The 26,457-nt window shown below is 39.3% G+C and overlaps 1 protein-coding gene across 2 annotated transcripts in view; it reads left to right on the top strand.

Moving 5' to 3' along the window:
* The first annotated feature begins 11,036 nt into the window (after positions 1-11,036).
* Positions 11,037-26,457, top strand: part of GNPTAB (N-acetylglucosamine-1-phosphate transferase subunits alpha and beta) — a 42,918-nt gene continuing 27,497 nt past the window's right edge. For both annotated transcript variants that reach the window (XM_038164930.2, XM_027449160.3), the window contains exons 1-7: positions 11,037-11,295; positions 15,771-15,856; positions 19,603-19,722; positions 21,718-21,759; positions 22,607-22,812; positions 23,495-23,559; positions 23,850-23,984. In XM_038164930.2, the coding sequence (XP_038020858.2) occupies positions 11,179-11,295; positions 15,771-15,856; positions 19,603-19,722; positions 21,718-21,759; positions 22,607-22,812; positions 23,495-23,559; positions 23,850-23,984 (771 nt within the window). In that variant the 5' untranslated portion in view covers positions 11,037-11,178. The remainder of the gene's footprint in view (positions 11,296-15,770; positions 15,857-19,602; positions 19,723-21,717; positions 21,760-22,606; positions 22,813-23,494; positions 23,560-23,849; positions 23,985-26,457) is intronic.

Below are 26,457 nucleotides of genomic sequence, written 5' to 3' on the forward strand. Positions count from 1 at the left end.
GTGGTTGTTGTAACAGCATGGTCCTGATACTGATTTGCTTTGTTCCTTCCCCTGTTATACTTCATGCACTTAAACCCTTCATTGTTTGAGAAGTCTGCAAGCACAGCTGCTGTGCTCTTGCAGCCAGTTCTTGAGAAAGCAAAGTGTTTGGGCAAGTAGCAGACATCAGAGTGATCTCTAGCTATAAAGATTTAGGCTGTGGTAGTTAGATAAGTCAAAGAATGTAGACAGAAGTTCAGTATATGTGCCATTCACCTCTTTTCACATTGTTTATAAACAGTAACATAAATAAATTGTGTAAGTTTCACTTACAAGAAAACTATTTAAAAATAAGGGTATGGAGAAGCACCATAGCTTGATTTAGGCAGATTCTGAAAGAGAAAATAAAACAAGAAAGTGAACTTTGTGATATATACTTCTGAGCTTATTTCTTGTAAAGTGATATGGAACATGGAAGACCTACTTAGAGGGCACCCCCTCCCCAAATATGTTGGTTTCTCAGTATCTTGCAAAGTGTTCAGCTAGATCCTGTGCAGAATTGCTATGGCAGCTTTTACTTCCCTGATTTAATAAAGAACTTACTGGAAGAGGGAAGAACAACCGAGATGGGAACATGACAGTGATGAAAGTCTGGAAGTTGAACAAGGGAGAGGTTAAGTATTTTAGTTAAAGTTCAAAATCTTGTGTTTTGCTACACACAAGCACTAGGAAAAAAGCTACTTGTTCGTAGCTCAGCAGCCTTGACCCTTGAATGGAATGCTTAAAAATTGTTACTAACACCTACCAATCCTCTAGCAAACCCTACAGCAAAAGCAGGTGGTTTTTATCTGACATTATATGTATCTTTTCAATCTGAGAAAAGGATAGCTCCTAAGTACCCTCTGGCTGTTGTACACGGGCATTCAAAAACCTCAAATAAAAGTGAAAACACAACTTTATTTTGGCCTGCTTATTCTCTGTTCTAACACTTTCACACTTTCCTTAAATTTGAAAGTGTTTCCAGTGCAAAACAAAAACAAAAAGCTCTTAAAAAATCTGCGATAGGATTACAAGGTCTGCAGGTTTTGCATTCAGAGATAATATGTTGGATTTATTTATATGTAACTAGACCCAGATATCTAGGGAGCTCCTCTGTAACAACACTTTGGAATTCACAAACTTATGACTGCTCATAAGCAGAACTAGATTTTCGCAGGGAACTGTGAGAGAGAAGAGGAAGAACTTGTTGCTTGTACAGACAGAAGCAGTGGATGGTTAAATAGGGAAAGGAGGGTCTGACAGCTGTGCAGCAGTTGGCACCACTGCAAAAAAGATAATATAGACTGGAAAGAGGAAAGCAGTTGCCAGCAACAGGTTGTGCCAGAACCGGATATTTACAGGAGAAATCAAACACAGTACCTGTAACTTCTGCAGAGGAGTGTTTGAAGGGTTCAGTCTGGCTTGCAGTATCTCTTCCTTTCCTCCATGGTCACATGCCAAAGTTCTGTAACCATCTCTCAGTAAAAAAAACATGTGTAAGCTATTCTCATTTCTGATGTAAAGTTCGGGAATGGCAGTAATTAACATCTTACAAAATCTGTGAAGTCTTATGCTGTGATGCATTCATGCCATTACATTCCTGGCAAGTAATGTGCTTTAATTTTAAAATAGTTGTCAGGTGTTATCATTGAAGAGAAAAGATTCTTTATTTTGCTCAGTTTGTTTTGGTTCCCTCTGTAGTTTGCTAGACTATAATATCTAACCAAATGTCTAACCACAACATAGATAAAGATCTCTCAGCTGTCAGAAGAAGCAGTCAAATAAAGAATATTGCCAAGTTCATAAAGAACTACAAGAGGTAACTACTGAGTTGAGTTGCAATTGTGTAGTTTTTTATATATATGTATATATATATAATAGTAACAGAACAGATTTGGATTGATATCTCTGAATAATACTGAGATCAAGGAACTTTTATTCCAGAATTTCTAGAAAATATTAGTTCTCAAAATGTATATTCTAAACTCATTTACTCCCATTTACACTGTATAGCTTTTAAAGTGATTGTTTTCAACAGAAAGGGTTCAATGGGATAGATCTGCTTCCAGAATGCACAAGCTGTAGACCAACATGGGCTATCAACGGCAAAAGAAAGATAAGGCATTCTGCAGTGGCTTTGTGCTCCCTTGCTCTGAATGAGGTAGTCAACATCCTGAAGCATGCAGTGGGTGAGTTTGTACCTAGTATTTTAATTTGGCTCTACATTTTTAGAAAAGAACATTTTCAGGGAAAAAGCAATCATTCAAAGCAAAAATTATAGCTTTTTATGCAGCTTTGCCATCTGAGAGAATTACCTTTGCAGTTTGCTTAGTGGAACATGGTAACTGACATTAAGTTGTTTGGTGAAGAGGGAGAGGAAATGGTGAACCTTGTGACCTTGAGTTCAGTTAGGATGTGAAGGGTTGAAAGAAATCAGAGTCTAAATGGAGAGGATTTGATAAGTACTAGAAAGAGCTATAAAAAAATAACTTTTTCTCCAGGCCATAGCCTCCACTGTTAGAAGTGATGTGCTATGTCCAACATAACACTTCCAGGAAATAGGCAGTGCCAACTGCTGAAAAATCAGATTTATTTTTTTTTCATATATTAAACTAGAATTGACAGAACTGGAATCTCCGTTCAGTTTCAGAGTGTTGGTTGGTCTGTCTTCTTCACAGAACTTTGCTAAATCTAAAACTGAATTTTCAGTTATTCCTTCCTGTTTATACTGTGCATAGCACATTGTTGGCCTTAGTATTTGCTGCTTTCATAAACTTAGTTGTTTTGTGTCTGGTTACGAGGTCTAAAATAGCCACAGAGAGCAGCCACAAAAGCTTCAGGGTAACATTGTGAAAACTGTTTATGTTGGAACTGTTTGTTCCAAGCTGATAACATACAAACTTATTTAGTAAAATGTAACTTCACAAAACCTAAATATATTGCCCTATCTCTTTGAGAATGTCTTTTCAGTTTTAACAAACTCTGTTTTCCATCCATATTTGGCCTTTGCCAATGTCCTCCACTTGATAGCAAAGGTTTGTGCTTCTTAACAACCCTGATGAGACCACAAAAAAATTAAGTAAAGATAGGAGGACTGTTGCTGTTCAGTAAAAGTGAAGTGACATCAGTATCATGAGTCATCAGCAAATGCTCAGTTTTGTACCAGGGCCATGGGAACTATGGTAATTTGAGGGAACAGGGTGACACTGTTTCTTATTTGAGTGAGGAAATTTGGATTAAGGAAAAGTTGGTGCAATTCTTTGAATCCCAAAGGAAAAGATCATAGAATCACAGAATCATAGAATTATGTTGGAATCATAGAATTAGGTTGGAAAAAAAACCTTCAGAATCATCAAGTCCAACTACCAATGTGACCTACTGAGTCCCATCACTAAAACATGTCCCTTAGTGCCACTTCCAAATGTTTCTGGAATACTTCCAGGGATGGGGTCTGTCACTCCCCTAGGCAGTCCATCCCTCTCCATGAATAAATTCTTCCTAAAGCCCAATCTAAACCTCCCCTGGTGCAACTTGAGGCTGTTTCCTAATGTCCTGTCACCTGAGAAAAGAGACTGATACCCTCCTTGCTGCAGCCTCCTTTCAGGTAGCTAAAGAGCAATAAGATCTCCTGTCAGCCTCCTCTTCTCCAGATTAAACAGCCCCAGCTCCCTAAGCCACTCCTTATAACTCCCATTTTCTAGTCCCTTCACCAGCTTTATTGCTCTTCTCTGCACATGTTTAAGCAACGCAATGCCCTTCTTGTGCTGAGGGGCCCCAAAGTGAGCACAAGCTCATGAGCTATACCTGGGAGTTGTCTGTACCAGATTTTCCACATTCCTGAATGGCAGTGGCAGAAAGAAGCATCAGTTTTTCCATGGGTGTGAGATCTGTGCACTGTTGCAGACCATTGCCAAGGGTTAACGGGAGGTAGGAAGTGGCACCAAAGGCAGGCGTGCCCTGAGGTTGCCCATTAGAGCCTACCTGAGTGAGTTGCTCCTTCTCACAGGGCCACCTGCCACTGCCCTGCTGGAGAAACCCCACTTGGTCCTTTTGCCTGGGTGGGCTTTAGAGGATTCAGATCGTTCCTTGGAGGCACAAGAAGCTGAAGTTTCTGGGGATAACAGAGTAGTTCACTGTAGCTGTAGAGTATATGAAAATAAAGTGCCAGGATGCCTTCTTGGGTTGTTTTGAAATAAAACAGACATGAAACAGACGTGAAGAACAACAGTCAATAGGGCTTTCTGGGAAGGTCTTACAGTAAGCATGTCCACTCTACTCTCTTTGTTGTCTCTTAAGCATTTTTGGGCATAAAAAGTTTATTTCTAAGCAACAAAGGAAATTATGCATCCTAAACAGGTCCTTTATCTACTTCATCTTTCTGTCTGATTCTGTGGTCCATATCAGATAACTAACAAACCAAAATTAAGTCTATTTCAATGGCAGTTCTTCTCGTGTTCTGAATCTCTACCCTAGCACAATTATGTAAAAAAAAAAAAAAAAGTGCCATTTGATACTGTCAAAATATCTTCTTGACTGCTCCTCATCCTTTAAGGCCCCTAGTTCTGCTCCCTTCCCCCACCTTTTTTTTTGGCCTCCTTAGTGTGCTGCTGAGTGAATTTAAAAGATTACCTTGCTCATTCTAACCATTAAATTCATACAGTCCATTCTCTGTGCTATTAAGACTTGCTGGAATTGGCAAAAGAACCATAAGTCCCAGCGCTGCTTTGCAACAATGACATCAGTATACTAAAGGCTCCGTGTTTTTTGTGTTAAAATACAAAACAATACATTTTTACTCTTTAGAATAATCCAACACTTCAGAGAACTAGACAGTACTCTGAGAAATACACTGCAGCCTAACTCCCTGAGCAGTTTAACTCATTTCAGTGCCTGATGGATATTCATCCCCTCATCCACAGAAGGGCAGTTGACATTCTGCAGAAGAACTGCACCAGACCACGTGGCCTACCAATTTAGCCATAGATTATCTGCACTACCTACAGATAATAATGCCTATCTGCAAAGTTTCAAAAGATTTCTTCTGTCTCCCTCCCTGCAGACATTTGTTATTTTAGTTTGAAGTGCTCAGAAAATACTGGGGTCTTTTGGAATAAAATATTGATGAGTGTTATGCTTTGAAATTTTGATTTCTGTGCTGGGTGCACATGCTGCCTCAGCCTCATCAAGATTTTCATCTTAAGAGATTTTAAAAATATTGTTGCTATAATCCTTTGTTCTCCAGTGAGTGTTTTGCTTCTGTTTCTAAGAATCTACTGTTTTTCTTTTATCTTTAATTATACCTACTATGGAGCAGCCATGCTCTACAGATTATTGTCAATACCCTTCATAGCATCTGCACAAATAGAAAAACCTCAGAAGTAGAAAGGGCAGGATGACTGGTTGCTGTTTAAGAGAGAACAAAACATGTTTGTTTGTGGGTTTTTTTTTGTTTTGTTTTGGTTTGGTTTTCCTAACCAGTGGAAAAATGGGGTCAGTAGAGAAATGAGGTTTGAAGAAAACAAACAAATAATAATAAAAAAAGGACTTTATATTATATCAACAATATTTTCAAAAGCAAGGAGCCATAAATTTTCCTTGCATACTATTCTGAGGGTTAGGAGTTGAACATCTGAGGATTTTCAAGACCAGTGACACCCTAAAACAGGATTTTCAAATTTGTGTTAAAGTGAAAACCCTCACTAGCTGCCTCTAATTAGAGTGCATACACTCATGGGACTACAGACTGATTTAGAGATAATCCACTACAAGATACAGCATCAGGATCTAACATTATCTCTCAGAAACTGACATCCTGGTCACTTATACTTTCTATTTACAGACTTAATCAATGGGATCAAGTCTTTGTCAAAGGCTAAGATCTCTGTAAATGGTAAGTCAAAACATACATATATTTTTGAATGATAAAATACCTGTTGGCTATTTTTTTAGTCTGTCACGTACCAAATCACTAATACTGATTTAATTATTGTATTTGATAGATAGCAGCACTGCAAAATTCACTGAGCTACTCGTTCCAATATGCCTAAGGCTACTGCTTTAAATAGGGTTTCAGAAGCATAGATATTACCATTTAGATATAATTTGGGGGAGGGAAAGAGGGAAGTCCTAGAATGCCCTTCTGTGTCCCAACTTCTTTCCACAGAAAGTACTAATGCAGCTCTTCAAAGTACTGACAAGTACACCAGCCTGTTTTGACTGTTTAGAGCCTAACCCTCTACAAAGTTCTCTGTTAGCTTGCAAGGGCACAGGACCAAAAAAAAAAAAAAAAAAAAAAAAAAAAGTGACTTTGTAGAAGAGCAGGCCATTAAGAGTTATGTTAATATAATAAATGAACGTGCAAGTGTAGCAGAGAAACACAACCCCTGATAGACTTTGGTGGGAAAGAAATGAGCCAGAGCTGCAGAGCAGGGCTGTAGGTCCGTGTTAGTGGATCAACAGCTGTGTCCAGGTGCCAAAATGTCAGCTGGCTTTAACCCAGCTGCCATATATGATGTGAAGACCTGGCAATGCAGCTTTCACTGTGGACTAAGAACTCACATACTTCTTACCAGGAACTTGTATAACCTGCTCTGAAATCCATGCTGGCAAAGTTGCCCTGAATACTTACATATAATGTCTCTGCTTGATACACAGATGCAGTTTCAATAATGAGTACTGACAACCAAGTAAAATTTCAGAGGATTTTTCTATTATACTGTGCTAATGAAATTGCTTTCATTACATCTTTGTTCTTAAATGTTACTGAAAAGAAGCACAAAGGCCATAACATAGCAGTTCTAGGCTAGTGTCTAGATTGCCCTTGAAATCAACAGGAATTTAGACACTTTCACAGTAACTTCACAGGACTTTGCCCATTGTGTTTTAACTGATTCTCAATTACTTCTGTAAATCAAAGTGTACACATGACAAGGTTATTGCCACCAAGACTACAGGGTGTGGGGTAATGACATCTTCTGTTTGTTTTCTGTACTCAACTGTTATTCTGTACTTTAACTGAATGGAGTTTTATGTAGGGAATAAAATCTTTGTACAAAGTACATCTATTAAAACACACTGTTAAGAATGCAACAAGCCAGAAGTTAGAAAATGCCAGTGTAAGGCTTCTGTAATCATGAGCACGTGCATTACAATACAGTGAGTGGTGAAATGACCGGCTACTTTTTTCCTCTCTGTCCTTCAGTGTGCTGGGTGGACTTGTTCACAGCTGTGTAGAACTTCTTTAAAATTCTTTTACAAAAGATCTGTTGTGAGTAGGGCAGGCATAGAAATGATGTCTGCATAATTTCCATTAGCAAATACAAATTGGCCTATGTTGCAAAACTTCTATAATGACAGCCAAGTCACTTCAAACACACCTGCCACAGGTAAATCATTATCTCTGTGTCCTTTATTTTTGGTTGCCTGACTTAAGACACCTTTAATGTTTGGAAGTTCTGAGCATTCACAAGTATAACTGAAGTCCCTAAGCTAACTGTTAAACCGTCACAGTACTACTGGTGAGATCCTGTACTGTGAAAACTCAGTCCTAAAGTAGAAGCAGGCATGAAGCTTGCAGAATTTTGTCCTTGCCTTTGTGCTTGGTAACATTTGCTTCACAGAGGTGCTACAAGATGAATTCATGTTTGTGAAAGCCCTTGAGGACATTAGTTCTCTTTGCTTTAAAGCGATATTTGAGAAGTGTGGAGTTAATATTATTTTTGGGTAACAGAGATGCATTAGATTCTAGGTTGATTGCTTCTTGTAGTCTGTCTCCACAAAAGATAATTACATTATTGCCTTGCATGTTTAGCTCTTGCTCCTCTCCCTTTGATGCATAAGATTTGGAAGGAATATTCCATGATACTTCAGCTTTTCTAAGGAAGGAAAAGTGTAAGCAGTAGATTGCTGTTCTCCCAGGGCAGAAGTGAATAATAGTAGTAGCAACTCAAGGCTTCTTCTCTTCCTGCCTTTCTCAAATCTTTGAACATTACAGGATCTCCAGTCCCATATAAAAGAATGAGTAATTACTTGCCTTTTGAAAGTAGCTTCCACTCTTCTCTTAAATCAGCCCTAACTGTAGAAAGAAAAACATCTCAAATTTAGAGAGCTTTCTGAGATCTAAGAGATAGAAAATGTTGGTGAAGGCAACTTGCAGAAAAATTAGGTCAAGATTAAATACATTTGTTTTATAATTATTTGACTTTTCGTTGGATTACTTCATATTCAGTGATTAGTTCATATTCAGTCTTTGCTTTACGTGCTGCTACGTGCATCCTAAAGTTAATACAAGTTACAAGTACAGTTAACTAGATTGTTCCAAGAGCCCAACAGTTTACATAGAAAGTGATTTGGCAATGCCCTTAAGTATATGTTTAATTATAATTGCAGCATCTAATTCTTAGCTATCCTGACACCTAGTGGAATGTATTGCTTGAAGCAGAATATCTGGGTTCATTTGCCTGTAGAATGATTGGGGAAAAATAAGGAAGCTGAATATCCCATTCTCAGACAAAACAGCAAGATTCTCATATGAACAATTGTGTAAGCAATGAATTAGATAAAATATTAATAAAATATTAAAATGAATTAGATAAAAAAATATTAAATGAATTAGATAAAATATTAATAAAATTCCCGCTCTACTCTGCGCTGGTGCGGCCTCACCTCGAGTACTGTGTGCAGTTCTGGGCACCACAGTATAAAAAGGACATGAAACTGTTGGAGAGTGTCCAGAGGAGGGCTACGAAGATGGTGAAAGGCCTGGAGGGGAAGACGTACGAGGAACGGCTGAGGGCACTGGGCCTGTTCAGCCTGGAGAAGAGGAGGCTGAGGGGAGACCTCATCGCAGTCTACAACTTCCTCATAAGGGGGTGTCGAGAGGCAGGAGACCTTTTCTCCATTAACACCAGCGACAGGACCCGCGGGAACGGGGTTAAGCTGAGGCAGGGGAAGTTTAGGCTTGACATCAGGAGGGGGTTCTTCACAGAGAGAGTGGTTGCACACTGGAACAGGCTCCCCAGGGAAGTGGTCACTGCACCGAGCCTGACTGAATTTAAGAAGAGATTGGACTGTGCACTTAGTCACATGGTCTGAACTTTTGGGTAGACCTGTGCGGTGTCAAGAGTTGGACTTGATGATCCTTAAGGGTCCCTTCCAACTCAGGATATTCTATGATTCTATGATATGAAAACTAATTCAGCTTGAGCTCTACCCCTTTTAGAGACACGCTCTTAACGCTGGTTACAAAGCTGCAAGGTCCCTAATCTGGTTTCTGGTTTTGAGCCTGGAAAGATTTGTTCTTGATAGAAGTATCCAAGCAATTTGGATTCAAATTCTTTCTCTAAGGGGATTTAAATCTGCATCTTCTATAGAAATAGGTTTCAAATAATTAGCAAGTTGAGGGCGGCTGTGTTTTGATCAATTTTCCATCATGCAGCATGGAGCAATTGAGATTTTCTTGCACTGGAGATGGCAACAGTGTATGAACCTTAGACAAAATGGGAATATGATGGTTGATGCTGACCTGAACATGAGCCAGCAGTGTGCCCAGGTGGCCAAGAAGGCCAATGGCATCCTGGCTTGTATCAGGAATAGTGTAGCCAGTAGGACCGGGGAAGCGATCATCCCCTTGTATTCTACTCAGGTGAGGCCTCACCTTGAGTACTGTGCTCAGCTTTGGGCCCCTCAGTACAAGAAGGACACTGAGGCCCTGGAGCGTGTCCAGAGAAGGGCTATGAAGCTGGTGAAGCAGCTGGAACACAAGTCCTGTGAGGAGCGGCTGAGGGAGCTGGGGTAGTTTAGTCCAGAGAAGAGGAGGCTCAGGGGAGACCTTATTGCTCTCTACAACTATCTAAAAAGAAGGTGTGGGGAGCTGGGGGTCAGCTGCTTGTCACAGATAACTAGTGATAGGACTAGAAGGAATGGCCTCAAGTTGCACCAGGGGAGGTTTAGGTTGGAAATTAGGAGACATTTCTTCTCAGAAAGAGTGGTCAGATGTTGAACAGGTTGCCCAGGGAAGTGGTGGCATCACTGTCCCTGTGGGTGTTTAAGGAAAGGTTGGAGGTGGTGCTTAGTTAGGGACATTGTTTATTGGGTAGCATTGGCAGAAAGATGATGGTTGGACCAGATGATCTTGGAGGTCTTTTCCAACCTTAAAGATTCTATGATTTTAAAAAGCTAAAGATCATCTTCCTCCAGGGCAGTACTTTGGCACATAGGTGAGAAAATGTGAAGGATGAAGACTGTGTGTATGAAGAGAAGGGGCTGGAAGTGTGCAAAAGGTGTTAAAAGCTTAGCTAGAGTCTTCTACGTGTTGACACTAAGTGTGAGTTGTCATGAAAGGCCAAATAAATATAATCACACTTTTAACACATGGAAAAGAAGTGGAACACAGCACTGTGTTGTGGGCTGTGAACTCTGAAGGTAATGCCTAACAAATTTGCTTTCCAGTGGCCTATGAAGAAAGGGAAAATACAGTGACACCAAAAAGGTACATGGGAGTGGGTCTTGGTGAATCGATAAATCTGTGCCAAAGAGCCTTGTACCTTTAACTGCATCCTTGAGAACTACAAAGGGTGCAGTCCTCTCATAACACAGCCGTGCAAATGTGCTAGGACAAACTTCTGGAAATGGTCAGGCATTGTTCCTTTAGGCAGGGAAAAAGAAGGATGTGTGGGTTTTGTTTGTTACTCGGAAAAGTCACTGCACTGAATTGTCAGAAACACTTTTCCATGCAGGGATAAAGGACTACAGAGGTAGCTGCTGTTGCCCTTGGCCTCAGGAGGGCCTATGGCATGACTTTATTTCGCTGTGGTAACCAGAAGTGCCTCAGCCTGGTGAAACTTCGGACCACGGTGACACCAGGTGCAGACATCTGAACTTCACGGCAGAGACCAGACGTGCAGATTCAGGACTTTTAATGAGGTTCTTATCACGTTTTTGCCTCAGGAACCATTCTTGAGGAACTCCATCAACTCCGAGAGCCGCCGCCAGGTGTCGCCGCGGCGCTGCCGGAAGGGACGCGGGCGGCGGTGGTGGTGGTGGCGGCGGCGGCGGGACCCGCCCGCCCGGGCCGGCGCATGGCAGCGCGCTGAGGCGGGCCGCGCCGTGCAGGGCCGAGCCGGCCCGGGTGGCGGTGGTGGTGGCGGCGGCCGGCGGGCCATGCTGCTGAAGCTGCTGCAGCGCCAGACCTACACGTGCCTGTCGCACCGCTATGGGCCCTGCCTCTGCCTCGGCGGCCTCGTCCTCATGATCGTCTCCGCGCTGCAGTTCGGGGAGGTCAGTACGGCGGGCAGCGCGGTTCCGCCCTGCGCTTCGACCCGTGCCCCAGGGGCTGGGGGCTGGGGGGAAGGGGCACGGCTGCGGTGCTGCCCCTGGCCCTGCACGGCACGGCGGGGCTCCTGACATAAACCCGGCTGCGAGCACGCCCGGGGCTGCTGTTAGATCGTTTCCAGGGAAAAATGCTGCAGGAGCGCCTGCTCCCTTCACCTGTGCAACTTAACCCCCTTCCAGCACCAGGTGAGCTGTTGGTGCTGTGTTGTTCTTGTTCTGAGCAGCCTGACGGGGCTCCTGCTTAGCACAGCCTCCAGACAGCGATCGGGAGTGACAGGAGCTTGCTCCCCTCTAGAGTTTAAGGAGTTAAACCTGGCCTCCTGCAGTCCATCTCACTCCACTCGCTGCTGGTCAGTCAGTACTGCACTGCAAGGGATGCGATACCGCTCCTACTTTTTCCGATAAAACATTTTATACGCGTGTATGGTATATATCGAAGTTTCACTTCACGTTACCCTGTCTATTTTGGAAGTCACCAGTGAGAATATCAGGAGAGGAAGAAAGATCTTGCTTCACTGTGGCGCTCAAGAAGCATTCACATAATTAAAGACTTGGTCAGTGTAAAAGGATGGCCGTGCTAAATGCAAGCAGACGGGTATTTCCCAATTCCTAAATTTCTCAATATTCTCAAGACAAGTTTTGCTGCTGTTGTGGTGGTATTTTCCCCATTCCCCTGTTTTATTTTGATGGGCTCCTTCAGACTTAAAAAGAGTCATGAAGAGCATTATCTGAAACTATATTTGAGCACAATCAGAAGTTTATTCTGCCTGGATGCTCGCTGTCTTCCATAAGGTGCTTCCTGTCTGCTGCCTTGCAGTGGTCACAAGTTGCTGAAACACTTTGAAGCCATGAGTGAGATAATTGAGCCATCTGTTTATATGTGATTGTCAGCTTTTGTTTTAAAGCTGATTGATAGATATCTCTCGGTGCCATGAAGCTTCAAGTAAACTTTTGCTTTTCCCCAGAATCGGGACCTAAGGCAAACCTCAGCATTTCTGAGAGCTTTTATAAACCACTTCAGTACTTGTCCAAGTTACAACTGATTTTTGCAGAGTCCAAGTCACTTCTCAGAAATACCAAATTTGAGTTTCCTATTTCCAGTCTCTTTAATACCAGAACTATTTGGAAAGCTTAGATACTATTTAGACAGCGAGCAAGTAAGTGACAGATTGATGTGGGAGTGAATTTTCAAAACTCTATGTTAAGAATAAAAGAAAAGTGACCAGAAATCTTCTAATCGTGCTTGGTAAAAACACTCCTACCCCCCACCCCACCCAAAAAAGCAACAAACCAAATCAAATGTCTGCACAAATACAAAAGTAAACAAACAAGCTCTTAAAATAAATAAATAGATGATGACGAATAAGATCAGTAAGAGATGTTTGCGTGCATTTTGCCTATTATTTTTATGATTTAAAGTGTTCCTGTCCTGGTAAACAGTAGTAGTTTAAGGATTTAGGAGAGACTGGGCATGTGAAAATAAACACTGTCAGGCCTCTTCTGGCAACAGTAGTAAGAATGGAAAAGATTTCAGTTCTGCAGTGTATAGTCTGCAAGGCAGCAGCAAATAAAATTTATAAGAATTTTGAACTCGAAACCAAAAAATCTTTCTAGTAATCATCAGGTGGACCATTTTAATGTTCTGTGGGGATTTCTTAAGCAATAAAAGCAGCAATGCCTATCAGCCTCTGTTGTCTGAACAGAGTTTGCGGTTCCTTTTTTTCCCCATCCCCAGAGCCAACTTTTTTTTGTCCAAGTAGGCAAAATTGCATCTGCTTATTTAGAGTCATACTAATATTTATATTAGTGCTGACATAGAAATGGGTGGTTAGAGCAAAAAAAAAAATGAGACTGGGAATAACGTCCTAACAGCCTCAAGATGTAAATGAGTAATTTCAAGAAAAAAAGTATCCCAGTGAAATAACAGCGTACTGAGCATGATTCATCTGCAACGTCTGGGATAGCCAGGTGTAAGCCAGTGCTGTAGCCTAGTCTTGGATAAGGTTTGAGTTTTATGACAGTTTGCCTGTAAGCCATTGTTAGCTGACCTTCCATAGGTCACTTAGCTTTGTAAAAATGTTTTATAAATGAAAGAAGAGAGACACTGCTGTCACATTGCTGATACAGTATCTCGTGATAGGCTCTCAATGTGTTTTTTCTTTAGTAGTTTTAAGTATCTGCATGTAAAGTTGAAGCAGAGGCTGCAGGCATTATTGCAATGAGCAATGAGAGGAGAAAACAGTTACAGAAGCAGAACGTATCAGGTGGGAAACCTGTAACTTCTTTTCCTAAACATTTATCTAAAGAGAGCTACTATGGTTCTTTTTTAATATAATTGCACAAATATAGAAAGCAAATGTTTGAATGGTTAACGTTTTTCTCCAAGAGAGCTGTATTCCTACAATAAAATACTTTTTTTTTTTAACTCAGATAATTCAGTATTTCTTCTAGAAGCAGATCAGTGTGTGTCAATTCTTAATTAGCAGTAATTACAGATGTTAATGTCTAGATAGCTTTCATTATGTACTGTTTTATACCAATATATTGGGCAGAAGGACATAATAACTTGGGCATGAAGAAGTGTAATAGTGTGTTTGATATTTAAGGAAGCAGATTTTATGCTCACCTCGTAAATTGTGTCCTTTGTGTAAGAGGAATGAGCTTGTGCAGATGAGATTTGGACTACAAAGAAGCTGAGCAGCTTTGGAAATATATTTTGTGTGCTTGTCACTGACGCGTGGTGAGACTTCCCTATTCTCTATACTCTTCAGAAGGCTTTAATTTACTTCAGCCTGCATGAGGGTAAAGAGATATGTGTGTATCTACTTAAAATGAAGGGAGGTAGCCTCTAAAATTATGGTTTTGAGTGCTATTTTAAAGAAATGGTAGCATTTATAGTTGCCATAAAACATAAGCAACAGTGACATTTAAATCTAAGAAGACTGGTGTAAAACAAGCGCTGTAATTTTTTTTTTCCCAGTACATATTTATATGTGCTACTGCACATAAAATAAACCACTGCCCTTTCATCTCTCTAAAGCAACACAAGATGATACTGTAGTTTTTAAGACTAAACTTCAGCTGTGAAAGATACGGAAAGTCTATCTAAGAGCAGGATCTTCTATATCGAGAGATTTTTATCTCAAATTACTCACACTTTTTTGCTGTATCAAAGCATATGAAACATTTTTAGTATTGTAAAGTCTGATGTTTCTGCTTGGCACCATGATTTCAGATACTCTGTTAGTAATAGAGATGCAACTACGTGCCTTTGTTCAATATTTATGTGTGTGAGTATGTGTATATATACACATGTGTGTGTATTACACACACGCATTTAAAAATAACACTGGAATGCAAACATGCAGCTTTCTGAAGTACCAATCTTGTGATTGTGCTTCCATAGAGCTAATGTGTGAATATGCTGGTGAACGGGTCTTGCTGGCAAAACATTGACATTTTAGCTAAGTGATCTTGGTGGGTGGATGAAGCTGGGGGGAGACGACCCTGCCTTCAGCTGTGTGTTCCCACCATTCCTCGTCTGCCCCAGCATCCGAGCTGGGGAAACTAAGCTGATCTGTTTTCTGAAGGTTCATTTCCCTGCTGGTTTAGCTCTGTGACTTGGCTCGCTGCAGGGTCTGGCGAATGCCAGCTTCAAGTTAAAGGGAGGGGCAGAAATGCAGGGGGATGGAAGAGTCTGCAGCCCGCAGGAATATTGAGCTGTTGGGTTAGTTTGGCTGCCCAGTAAGACTCACCTGGACTGGGAAACACCTGTTGTGTTTTAAGTTTGTGCCCAGGTTAATCTACATGATTTGATATGCCCTGGGCTGGCTATTTGTTTTCAAAGCTCAGATTGCAGAGATAGACTCCAGTATGTCCTATATGAGAATAGAAAGGAAGGTGATGAAGATTGTGCAGGATGATGGCGGGGGGGTCCTGCTTGTATTGAAGTATATTTGTTTTAGGGCCTCAGTTTTGAGAAGATGCTGCTGCATTAAAAAAAAAATAAATAAAAAATCATAAAATCATAGAATCATATAATCATAGAATCATTAACGTTGGAAAAGACCTTTAAGATCATCTGGTCCAACCATCACCCTACTACCAATGCTACCCTCTAGACCATGCCCCTAAAGGTTAAGAGACAAGGAGGAGGTAATCAAAATGAATAGTAACTTAAGAAGTGTGTCCACAAAACATGAAGTCCTTTCTTACAGAGAAAAAAAACAATGTTTAAAAAAAACAATTGTGTGCTCTAAGTTTTGTGTCTGATTGCTAGCTCAGTGTAATAACTTAGTTTGGATTAAGTCAGATGTGCGTTAATGTGTAGATCAAATTGAGTGAAATCGGTCGTGAGTAAAAGTTTCAAAAGTAAGTGTCTAATTTTAGAAGATGGTGACATTGAGTGCTTTTCTTTTCAGGTTGTGTTGGAGTGGAGTAGAGACCAGTATCATGTTATGTTTGATTCATACAGAGACAACGTTGCCGGCAAATCGTTTCAAAATCGGTGAGCTATATTTGTAGTTAGCATATTGCACGTTTTACTGCTCAATGAATTCTCAAATATTTAAATCAGATATTCCAGAAGAATTAACATACTGCTGAGTAGTACTTTATTGTAAGGGCTCTAAATCTGTGATGAATTGTTAACTTAGAGATTCTAAAACTGTGAGTTAGTGATTAATATCCAAATTTAGAAGGTGTTTGGGATTTGGAAGTTCTAGTCATATACAGCAGTTTCTTTTAAATGCATTTAATTCGTCCAGTCTATAAGGAGACATCAAAATGACAGTAATGTTAACAGCGAAGGCAGTACATGAAATATTTTCTATATTAAGGTAAGAAAATGTAAGTACTGTTCCTGTGCACTTAAAATTCCAACTTCTAGTGTTTTGAAAAATCTATTTTTGATTTACCTCGAGTTTTCTGTGGCATTTCATATGGGACATTATTTAGCAGAAAAGTCACAAAGGTAGCAAGAGGAAGCTTTTTAAAGCAAGCTGAATGCACGGGAGAAGTCACAACAAAATGGAAACTAAGTCAGATGGGTCATTTGCTTCAGTTGTGCTAACTTCTCTGTGGCTGCTTGTGGTTTCATAGTTCATATCTGAATAGTCACAGGGTCTGTTGCTCAGGAAGTCAGTGGACGGTGAATTGGTAGGTGGAAGAAGCTTACTAAGGAGATATCATCTGACTCTTTAAGTGTTGATGCACTTGACTGGAAAAAGCCCTGAAAGCAGATGTGTAATCTGCCTTGAGGTTTTTTGAATCATGAGACAGTAGAAATGATCAAATCAGTTCATCATGTTTTAGCTGCTGCAAGATAATTCTTTAAAGTACATTGCACGGTATTTGTGAATACTACTTGCTATTTCATCTCTTACTTCCCTCCCCTGTTTTCCAAAGGAAGACAGATAAAGCAGAGTGATACAACTCGTACAGATTACTAACTTAATGTGCATGTGTTTTTGCAGTGCTGGAGTGAAAGCATGGTTGTTTCTGTCAGTAAGAAGTTCTGCCTTTGTGTTAATTAAGTACAGAGTTTTTACAAAATGACAGTTTGTCCAAAACAAAATTGCAAGTCTTACTGTCATGATGTAATAGTCAAAATTAGTCAAATAGTCAACTTACATTTCTGTGGTGTATTTTCATACTTCATTTTAGTCAGCTCATCTTGGGCCTAATCTGTTTGCCAGACTGGTATCTGTGATGAAGACCAAAAGAATAAATCCACATGAGGGAAAAACATAGTTACAGAGTTTAAGTGAAGAAAGTTTTTGAATTTTTCTGGCCTTAACTTACAGAAGACTTTGTGTATTTAAAATAATGTTAGAGAAGGATAACGTCGAAGTGGCTTTCCTGTTCCTTTTTAATTTTAAAGCAAAATGCCATTAGGTGCTTTTCAAAACATAATGTCTCTGTGCTTTTTAAGAGGTTTTGAAATTAACCAGAAAGCTTTGAAAGAGACCACAAAGGTGAAATCTTAACACTGCTGCTGATCCTAATTGGTAACAGTGTTAATTAGGACCAAAAGATTATTATTATTATCATTATGTTTGATAACTGCTACTTTCCCAAACAATGTGTGTCAATTTGCTGTAAAAATATGTTAAGAAAAATTCAGGTTAACTTATATTTAGATAAATTGTAAACTAACTGATCAACAAACAGTTCGCTTGCTTTGATAGCTTTTATTTTATTTTTTTTGGTAATTGTCTCTGTAGACATTACTAATGAAAATCAAGCCACACCAGCATTAATTCAGAGCTGACATTTCAATGCTACAAGTTAAATGTAGTAAATTACACAGTTCTATTTGCTATTGTATAGAAACAAGCTATTAACAAATTATAAACTGGGGAGTGGCTTTACAGAAGTATAAATAGTACTAAAATTGCCTCATAGCCTAGACTGAGTTGGAGTTTAGGCTTTTCTTTTCCCACATTTTATGTTCTTAAATGAAGGCTGTGTAAATAAACTCTGCCCTTTGCCCAGAGGACTGAGAGTTGTGCACCTTTGAGATTAGCTAATTTGAGTCAGGTGCTTCCACCTAAAACACGTTTCCTAGCTGTAGAAAGCAGGGGACTGCCAACCCAATAATTTAACTGATCACAACAAGCATGGAAAAGCTGGAGGAGCTCCTGCCATTGAATTTCTAATTCTGTGAAAGACTGAAAACATACAGTGAGTTGCACTTGTTAATGAGCCAGAGGTTACTGTGTCTGCTGACAAAGAGGTAAAATAACTGATTGGGGGGGGGGGGTACTTGTAATGTGCAAATTAACTCTCTTTATCAGCTGAAAATGTAGCCTCCTGTAGAGTATTGCACCTCAGAAGTGAGGTAGGCTTTCTGGATGGTACTGCTGGGGAAAGGCAGTGCCTCCTGTTATGTGTTCAAACCATCTTTAGAGTGACCCCCCCCAGCAGACCTTAGGTGTCATAGCTCAGTTGTTAGGAACAGCAGTGAACTGAGTGCAAAATGTTCACGTCCCTTGTGTTGTGACCAGCCACTAGCTGACCGTTTGCCAAATTCTGCACTTCACTTACTGAGTCTCAGCCAGTACAAAACAAAGCCCCGTGGAAATTGTCTGCATGTCATGCTGTGCAAGGGAAGATGGAGGAGATACCTACAAACTGCCTGTCTCTCTGAAGGATGCCATGCAGTGGGTGGGGAGCGAGCACCTTTTCCTTGGATATTTCATTGTGTGTCCCAGTGGATCTTAGTTTTAAAACACTTGCTCAGTGATTGCTATCCAAACACTGCTTTTCTCCTGTTTGTTTTCACTTGTCTGTTTCATGAAAACAAATGACAGAGAGAGAAATCAACATCCAAGGGTATAAGTTTAAGTTCAGTTTAATATGCTTGGCAGGAGGTTGGGTTGTTGCATTCTGCTAAGTGTGTGAAGTCCTTCTATAGTTTAGGAAGGTATTATAGCTTGACAGTGGAACTTATTAAAATAATAGTTGGGGCATCCTCCTGTTCTCTGGGACTGAGAGGTTCATCTCTGGCAGCAGCCTGGAGCACCTGCTGAAACAGAGCTGTGGGCTTCAGGGAGGAGATAACCACAAACAAATAGAAAATAAGTACTCAAAACCTTTTCTTTGGTGCATCTCCCTTAGGTACTCTAGGACATCTCTAACTGTTCAGCAACAGTTCCAAAGTATTAAATTGTGTCAAGATTGGGTTCCACTGCTCTATCTAGTGTCTGAATTCATGTATCCTACCTGGGTTGTTAGTTTGTGAAACGCTCTGTTACTGAGATCTAAGAGGTGTTAGGATAAAGATGTGGTTCTGCTGAGATCTTACTGGCTGTGGGCAATTAAATAACATAAAGTGTGATTTAAGTCTTTACACTTTGTGCTGTCCTGTCTAATTCTGGTAGCTGGTGAATTAAAGATATGCCTAGATGCTGGTATTGTCTTGAGAAATATTTAATGGGTTGCTAGGTGTTTGATTATAGGTTAACACGTCAGTGAAATTTAGAGTATAAATGGTAAATTTCATTTAGTTAGTGAATTGTTATGGCCTCTGTAGGTCTTCTTTTGGTTTCATGTCTGTGCTGTTTTGTCAAAGGCTTGTGTATAATTACGAAATTATATCTATTTATAGCTGAAGGGAAGCTTTTTTCTTTGTCTCTTCAGTTCAGACACCAAGCATTTTTGTTGCTTGATGGGAACTGCTATTGTAGGATGCCACAAACACTTGTAATGTAATATTAAACAGCTCATGTAGCTTTCATTTGAATTATGTAGGCTGTGTTTACCCATGCCGATTGATGTGGTATACACCTGGGTGAACGGCACAGATGTTGAACTGATCAAAGAATTGCAACAGGTCAGAGAACAGATGGAGGAAGAACAGAAAATAATGAGGTAATAATCTCATGTATTTTTTTTCCCTTGCACTAACAATAGCAATCTAATGTGGTACTAGCCCTCTTTCTTTTCTCCCTTGTTGCTCAAACGTGAAAATTCAAAGCGAGTTTCTGTCTTCGTTTGATTATTCTCAAAACCTCCTTTCAGTTCTACATTTAGCCATGAAGTGCTGTTTAATCAGAAAACTGTTTAAAATATAGAGCATAATAATTTAAAGTAATTAAGGCTGATCTGTCTTGAATTTGTAAAAACGCTGTGCAGAAAACTGCTTTTTTGTTTGCCATGTTGTATGGATTTCTGTAACTGTTTCTGGATAATAATAAAGTGATATCTTCCATGTTTAACATGTCTGCGTCCCCCTCCTACTCATTGCCCAATATTTCTTTTTATACTGGGCTTAATAACATATACTTGAGCATATGTTTGTTAAAGGCTCCTTAAAAATAGATTTGTAGTATCCTAAACACAGAAACTGAGGAAGAGGAAAATAATTTATTCAGATTATAGATGTATTATTCAACTGTCTAACTGAGGCAACAGAGATGGTGATGTAATGCTGCATTCAGAATGTTAGAGATTGTGCTACACTGGTCTGTAAAATTAATCATCTGAAGACTTCAGATAGTGCACAGCTTTGTCTTCCAGCAAACACATGAAGCTTTATAGATACCTTGGGTTGTTTTGTAACCACTGATTTAATTCCTTATTAGCAACTCCATGATCATGTGATCAGTTTTGAACAGAAGAATGCTAAATGAAAGAACAAGACTTTATTTTAAGTGTTAATTCAGAATAATCAGAAATCCACAAGTGAGTGTAAAGATTCATCTGATTTTTGGCATGTTATGACTTGCAAATTAGGTACCACTAACAGTGTGATCACAACTGAAGTTCTAGGCCTCTGGTTTGCTACTTAAATTGCAAAATGCATTAAGTGTAAACATCTTAAATATAGACATGGTCTCTGCTCTGAAGAGTTTCCATGTTTATACTAATCATTTCCTAGTAGTTTACATAACAAACATTTGTGGTTTCAGCCCCCTGATACTTCTGGGCAAAGAGATGCTGTGATTCCTGTTTTAGCAAGGGAAAGCCACACATTTTGTCCTTCCATAACACTGATCTGGAAAGTTTATGTCAAACTCAGGAGTAAGACTCATGACCATGTCATGTTCATCAACTACAGGGACAGCTGGTTCTCTCCCTTGTAGATAACAACATCCCCTGGCCTCCACCCCCTTTGTATTTTGAAATTGGTTAGCACAGTTTAAAAAATAAAAATAAAAAATGGTTCAGAGGATCAGGATGACTGTGGAAGACAAAGGCAAAGACTATAAATCTCTGCTAATGAGCATGTATTCTGTACTGCATAGTAAAACTTAGTAATTTGTTACTTTTTTATTGATCCACCTGAATCAAATTAGTCACTGTCCAGGTGATTTCTTCGTCAGTGGGAGAGAGGGAAGCTTGATGGATGGTGCTTCTCTTTTTGTTGGTGTGTGTTGGTGCCCTTGGGATCATATTATTATCATTAATTTTTTTGCATCACCATTGCTCTACCTGTGCATTAATCTTCATCAGTTTCTGCATGCACAAGGCCGATACACGGTAGACCTTAACAGAATACGTATCATAAACAAAACTATGAACTCACTCCAGTTTTGGGTCATTTCTCCCTGGTTTATTATCAGTGCTTTTCCTATTAACAGCAGTTTCATTAAATCTAATAATAACCCCTGAAAATCTTGTTGGCAGAGTCCTGCTGCTGCAGCTCCTGGCACTACCAAGGATTTTTGGGTTCTGCTGTGCAAGGGTGCACGTGTCAGCCTGTGCTCGCCTAAGTAGGCTAATGGCAAGGCATTGGTAGTTTTATAGCTGGGTTGTCGCTGATCTCACAACATGTTCCTGACTCAATTAGAATTCTGAAATTAGGTTTAATTCTTTACCACCGACTCAGAGTTACTTAATGGGGTTGTTTTCATTTTGTAATAGAGAAATCCTTGGAAAGAATGCAACAGAACCAACAAAGAAGAGGTAAGGGGTTTTTGTTTTGTCTTGGCTACAAATTGAAATAAACTATGTCCTACTCATTTTTAGCTGAAAGCAACTGTTGGGGAGGTGAAGTAATGGGATGTATTGTGTTTGTTTTTCTATGGCCTGAGCATGCATTCCTTCTGTGTCATTTCAAGAGAAGTTGACAACATGATAATATTTATGTTGAATAACAGTAATGCAGTTGTGAGCCTCTTAGTATGACAATTTCTGAAATTCAAAAAACATTTACTTCTCCCTAGTTAGGCATAGTTCATATTTGGAGTGTGGATTTTGAGTGCATATGTACCTTGAGTTTTATAATTCAGACACATTAAGATTATTTTTTTTCTGACAGTACCTTTACCTGCCATTTGTGTACACAGTGCTGTAAGTCATTGTTTGTGGAGGGGCCAAGGCTCATGTGTCTGTGTGCTGCCAGGAAGCAGCAGGGCCTGCTCTGTCCTGCTCTTAACTTGGCCTGGTTGTTCTGTAGAGATCTTTGTAAGGTGTCCTCTGTAGTCAAATCTCTGCAAACGTTGAAATATTTGAAACAAATCTTTGAAATTTTGAAAAGTAAAAATACATGGTTGAGAAAAGAGTGGTTTTTTTTTGAGGAGAGGAGGCAAGAAATTGGGGAACAAGTTACAGGAATGTGCTGAACTGTAACAGTAGGATATTTGTTTTCTACAGCAAAATAAGTATGCTTTTAATTGTTCCCACCCTTTCTTCTACAGATATTAGAAATAATTGATCAGATTTTACAAAAACATCTCTCATTGCACCCAGCATTGATTTTTGTTGTAAATTTTCTAGTGGTGTTAAATATACCTTTGGTATTTTGCTACAGTGAGAAGCAACTGGAATGTTTGCTGACACACTGCATTAAAGTGCCAATGCTTGTCCTGGATCCTGCACTGCCGACCAATGTCACGCTGAAAGACCTCCTGTCCATTCATCCTGCTCTACAAGCTGCTAACAATATGTTCTTTGTAGCAAAACCAAAAAATCCTTCTACCAATGTGACAGTAATTGTTTTTGATAGCCCTAAGGATGGTAAGAACATTTGACAGTTTCCACATCGTTTTCTAGGGAAAGATTTCTACTAAGTTGCTGTGAGTTAGGTTGTATTGTCTTCCATCACTGACTCTGCCACTAATTTTCTGTTTGACTTTAGCAAGTTGTACTGTGACTCTTCCCCTCAGTCTGTTTCTTTAAATGATGGCATCAGCGATACTGTTTCTTATCTCCCAGACATCTGATTATGAAAGATTAAACAGTTCTGTACTCCTAAAGTACTGTTGCAAAACAGACTTGATATCTGAAAATCTGTGTTGCACTGATGATCTCAGAAGACTGAGGCTAAGACTGAGGATTAGTTTTAAAATCATCTTTTAATTGCTGTGATGTGAAAGCTGAATATTGTGCAAAAAGTTCTGCTTTTGTTCAAAGGATTGCACACTGTAAAACAAAATTATCTACGTGTTCAACGCTTACAAGTAGTATCTTAGAACAGGTACAGGCTTCTAATTTTAATACATAGTGCCCAACCCATTACCACCCACTTGCACAAACACTGATGTTTTTACCAGCAAGATTATTTGACAGGTATAAAGACAAATCTTCACTCGATAAACATCCAAAACTCCTTAATTTGCAAAAGTCTATCTTAGTTTCTGGAATATACAAAAGAAGTGACTTCCAGTTTTTGATTTGCAATGTATTTTATTTATTCTAGTTGAAGCTGCCCATTCTGGAATGTTAAAAGACAACAGCAAACAGATAGTATGGAGAGGCTACTTGGTATGTACTTTTAAAGTCTGTTAACTTAGCTTTTAGCTTTTGTATGTCCTAAATTTGTCCTATACTAATATGTTTTTTAGAAAGTATTTCTCTGCTATATACTCTTCATAACTCAAACATTGTAAGAAGTGAAAGCTTTTAAAATTACCTTTATTTCAGTGTTGGAAGTTTGGGTTAAATGACAGAACTATAGTCTTTTAAATCTGTCATCTGCTGAGCGGTTTTTAGATAATGTGAAATACTAGAAATTTAAAGAAAAGACTTTTTTTACCCTGTCATTCTGTTTTTAGACTACAGACAAAGAAGTTCCAGGCCTAGTGTTAATGCAAGACTTGGCCTTCCTTAGTGGATTTCCAGCTACATTCAAAGAAACAAATCAGCTACGAACAAAACTACCAGAGAGTCTGGCCTCTAAAGTGAAACTGGTAAGGACGTGGAGGAAAGAGTGATTTATTTGTATTGTTTTTTGTTTGTTTTTAAGTATTTCACATACAGACTTTACTTACCTAGCAAGAGAACTGTTGCAGGTGACAGGATGTTTCTGATAGTTATCTGTGACCATTTTCCTGAGTTGTGAAGAATAGTAAATAGTGACTCAAATTGTTGCCTTCCAAATGCCAATTGTCCATTCTGCGGCTGCAAGTTACTAGGCTTTAGATTTTTAGCTTACAACTAGTTGAAAAATACCAGACTTTCCAGTTTCTCTCAGCCATTTGCTACAGGCTGTTGTCTTCCTGAAGTGTATTGTATCACTGGTTTGTTAAATGCAACAGAATTTTGTTTGTGTGATTTCTTAGCTTTTTTTATTCCTTCTTTGCTTTTGGAAGAATAGTCTTAATAGTAAGAGCAATGAATTGTTTCACAGCTGAATGCTGTATTTCTTTCTGCCAAGTACTCTGTATGCTACTAAGCGATTTGTACTTAATTTATCTATCTGCAAGACAACAGTAGAACACAATTTGTGTGACTGTGCCATCCATTAGCATTTTGTGCCTTCCTTTCTCTCCTAATATTTGGACAACTTTTCCAGTTACAGACCTGTTTAACAGGTAAAAATTTCAGAAATCTGTCAAAATCATTGTCTTATGCATGACAATGGATCTTACAGAGAGATGTGAGTGAGCATTCCTTCTGAAGGAAGTGCTCAACAGGATAAAGAATGCTGGTCTGCTGCTAGTTAACCGAGCTGAGTATTCTGTAATGAGAGCTCTGGGAAGATGGTGATGTGAAAGGGGCTGAGGCCAGGGAGTTTGTAGAGGAGAAGGGAGTTAGCAGGGCTTAAGGGTATGTAGAGACTTGGGATGTCAATCCATTAAAAAAATCCTTGTTAGTCAGATGCCCATTTGTAGAATGTGATAATTCACTTTGTGGCCTGTTCTTGGTGCTTGAAAGAGTATGACTTGCTTTCCTTTTCTTTCTATAGCAGGCTGGATTATCAAATCATGTATTCAGCTACAGCTGAAAGGATACTTTCAAAATGGTTTCATAGGCCGGTCATGCTCCCATTTAATGCAAGCTAAATTTCTTCATTCTTGTCTTAGCAAGACAAGCAAAGTGTTTTAGAATCTCAATAACAATGGTTAGAAACCTCATTAAGTAAACATATTTGTACCTCTCACCCTACCCACTCTTAAGTAGCTTACTAGAAATAGCTCTTAAATAGCTTTTTTGTAAACTTAAATAGCTCTTCTCTTTTAGTTTTGTTTACATCTCCTGTGTATTAGTAGAGAGTACAGATACGGCTTCTCCTAGCTTTTGTTTTAGTGAGTTAATCACATTGTGCTATTTGCACAGCACTGGCTCTCCATTTCTCTCATGCTTCTGACAGCCCTTTCCTGATGTTCTCACTGTGAATTTGTCTGTCTTCAACATGATCAACTAGACTTTTGTACAGTATTTTAAATGATGCATCACCAGAACTTTCTATACAGTGACAAGTTCATAGTACATAGCTAACCCAAGGCCAGCAGACTTGCTGTATGCTATGTTATGCTTATTGTAAACAACATTGCCAGTATTTCTACATGACCTCCATTGCTTCCTACCACTACTGTGTACAGATGCTCTTCATAAAATAGTCTACCATCACTCACAAAAATAGCAAGAAGTGTTTTCTGGTGTGGTAGTGGCATCCTTCCACTTTTTTCTCAGTGGTACGTTGGTAAGATTGCAGTGGGTACTCATGAGGTCCATCTACCAGTCTGTGTTTCTTTTAAATGCTATCACTATGTTTTCTTAAAATTGCTTTAAAGAAATTGTGTTTAATGTAGGGAAATAGATGGTTATCCAAGAGGAGTTCGTACTTAAGTTTTTCTCGCTGAGATTCTAGTTTCTTTGTTTCAAGCTTGAATAAGGAATGTTGGTTGAATGCTTCCTGGCCTAGAGACACTGGAAGAATCCAAATGTAAATACATTGAAGGGGAAAGGATAGTGTTTGATTCTTACTGTAGATAGAGCTATACTGAAAATTCTAAAATGTTGAGAGCTCAAACTGCTTTAAATAAAACAAACAAACAGAAAACGCCAACAACTTAAAACAGGATCCTGAAAGTGAAATATATGTAAACACATTTAAATAATTTTTAAATTACATATTTTCTTTGCTGAAAACATCTTTGTCTAATTGCTGCCTTCATTTTGAATAAAAAGAATGAAATTAGTAGGACAGTCATGGCAACTGGAAATCCCTGAGCTAAAATGCTATTATGCATTTAAAAGCAAGTTGAAACATCTTCGAGCTCATACAACAATTGTTCTTTGAGAATTGCTGCCAACAGATTCTCATTTCCTAAGAATCTGTACGTAGTCCTGTGGTTGTCATAACCTGTGTCTGTTTCTAGACAATAAGAGTGGTAAATTAAGAACACCAGTTTGCAGACTGGAATTTTGCTATTCTCT

This window comes from Anas platyrhynchos, chromosome 1 (assembly GCF_047663525.1).
Source record: "Anas platyrhynchos isolate ZD024472 breed Pekin duck chromosome 1, IASCAAS_PekinDuck_T2T, whole genome shotgun sequence".
NCBI lineage: Eukaryota > Metazoa > Chordata > Aves > Anseriformes > Anatidae > Anas > Anas platyrhynchos.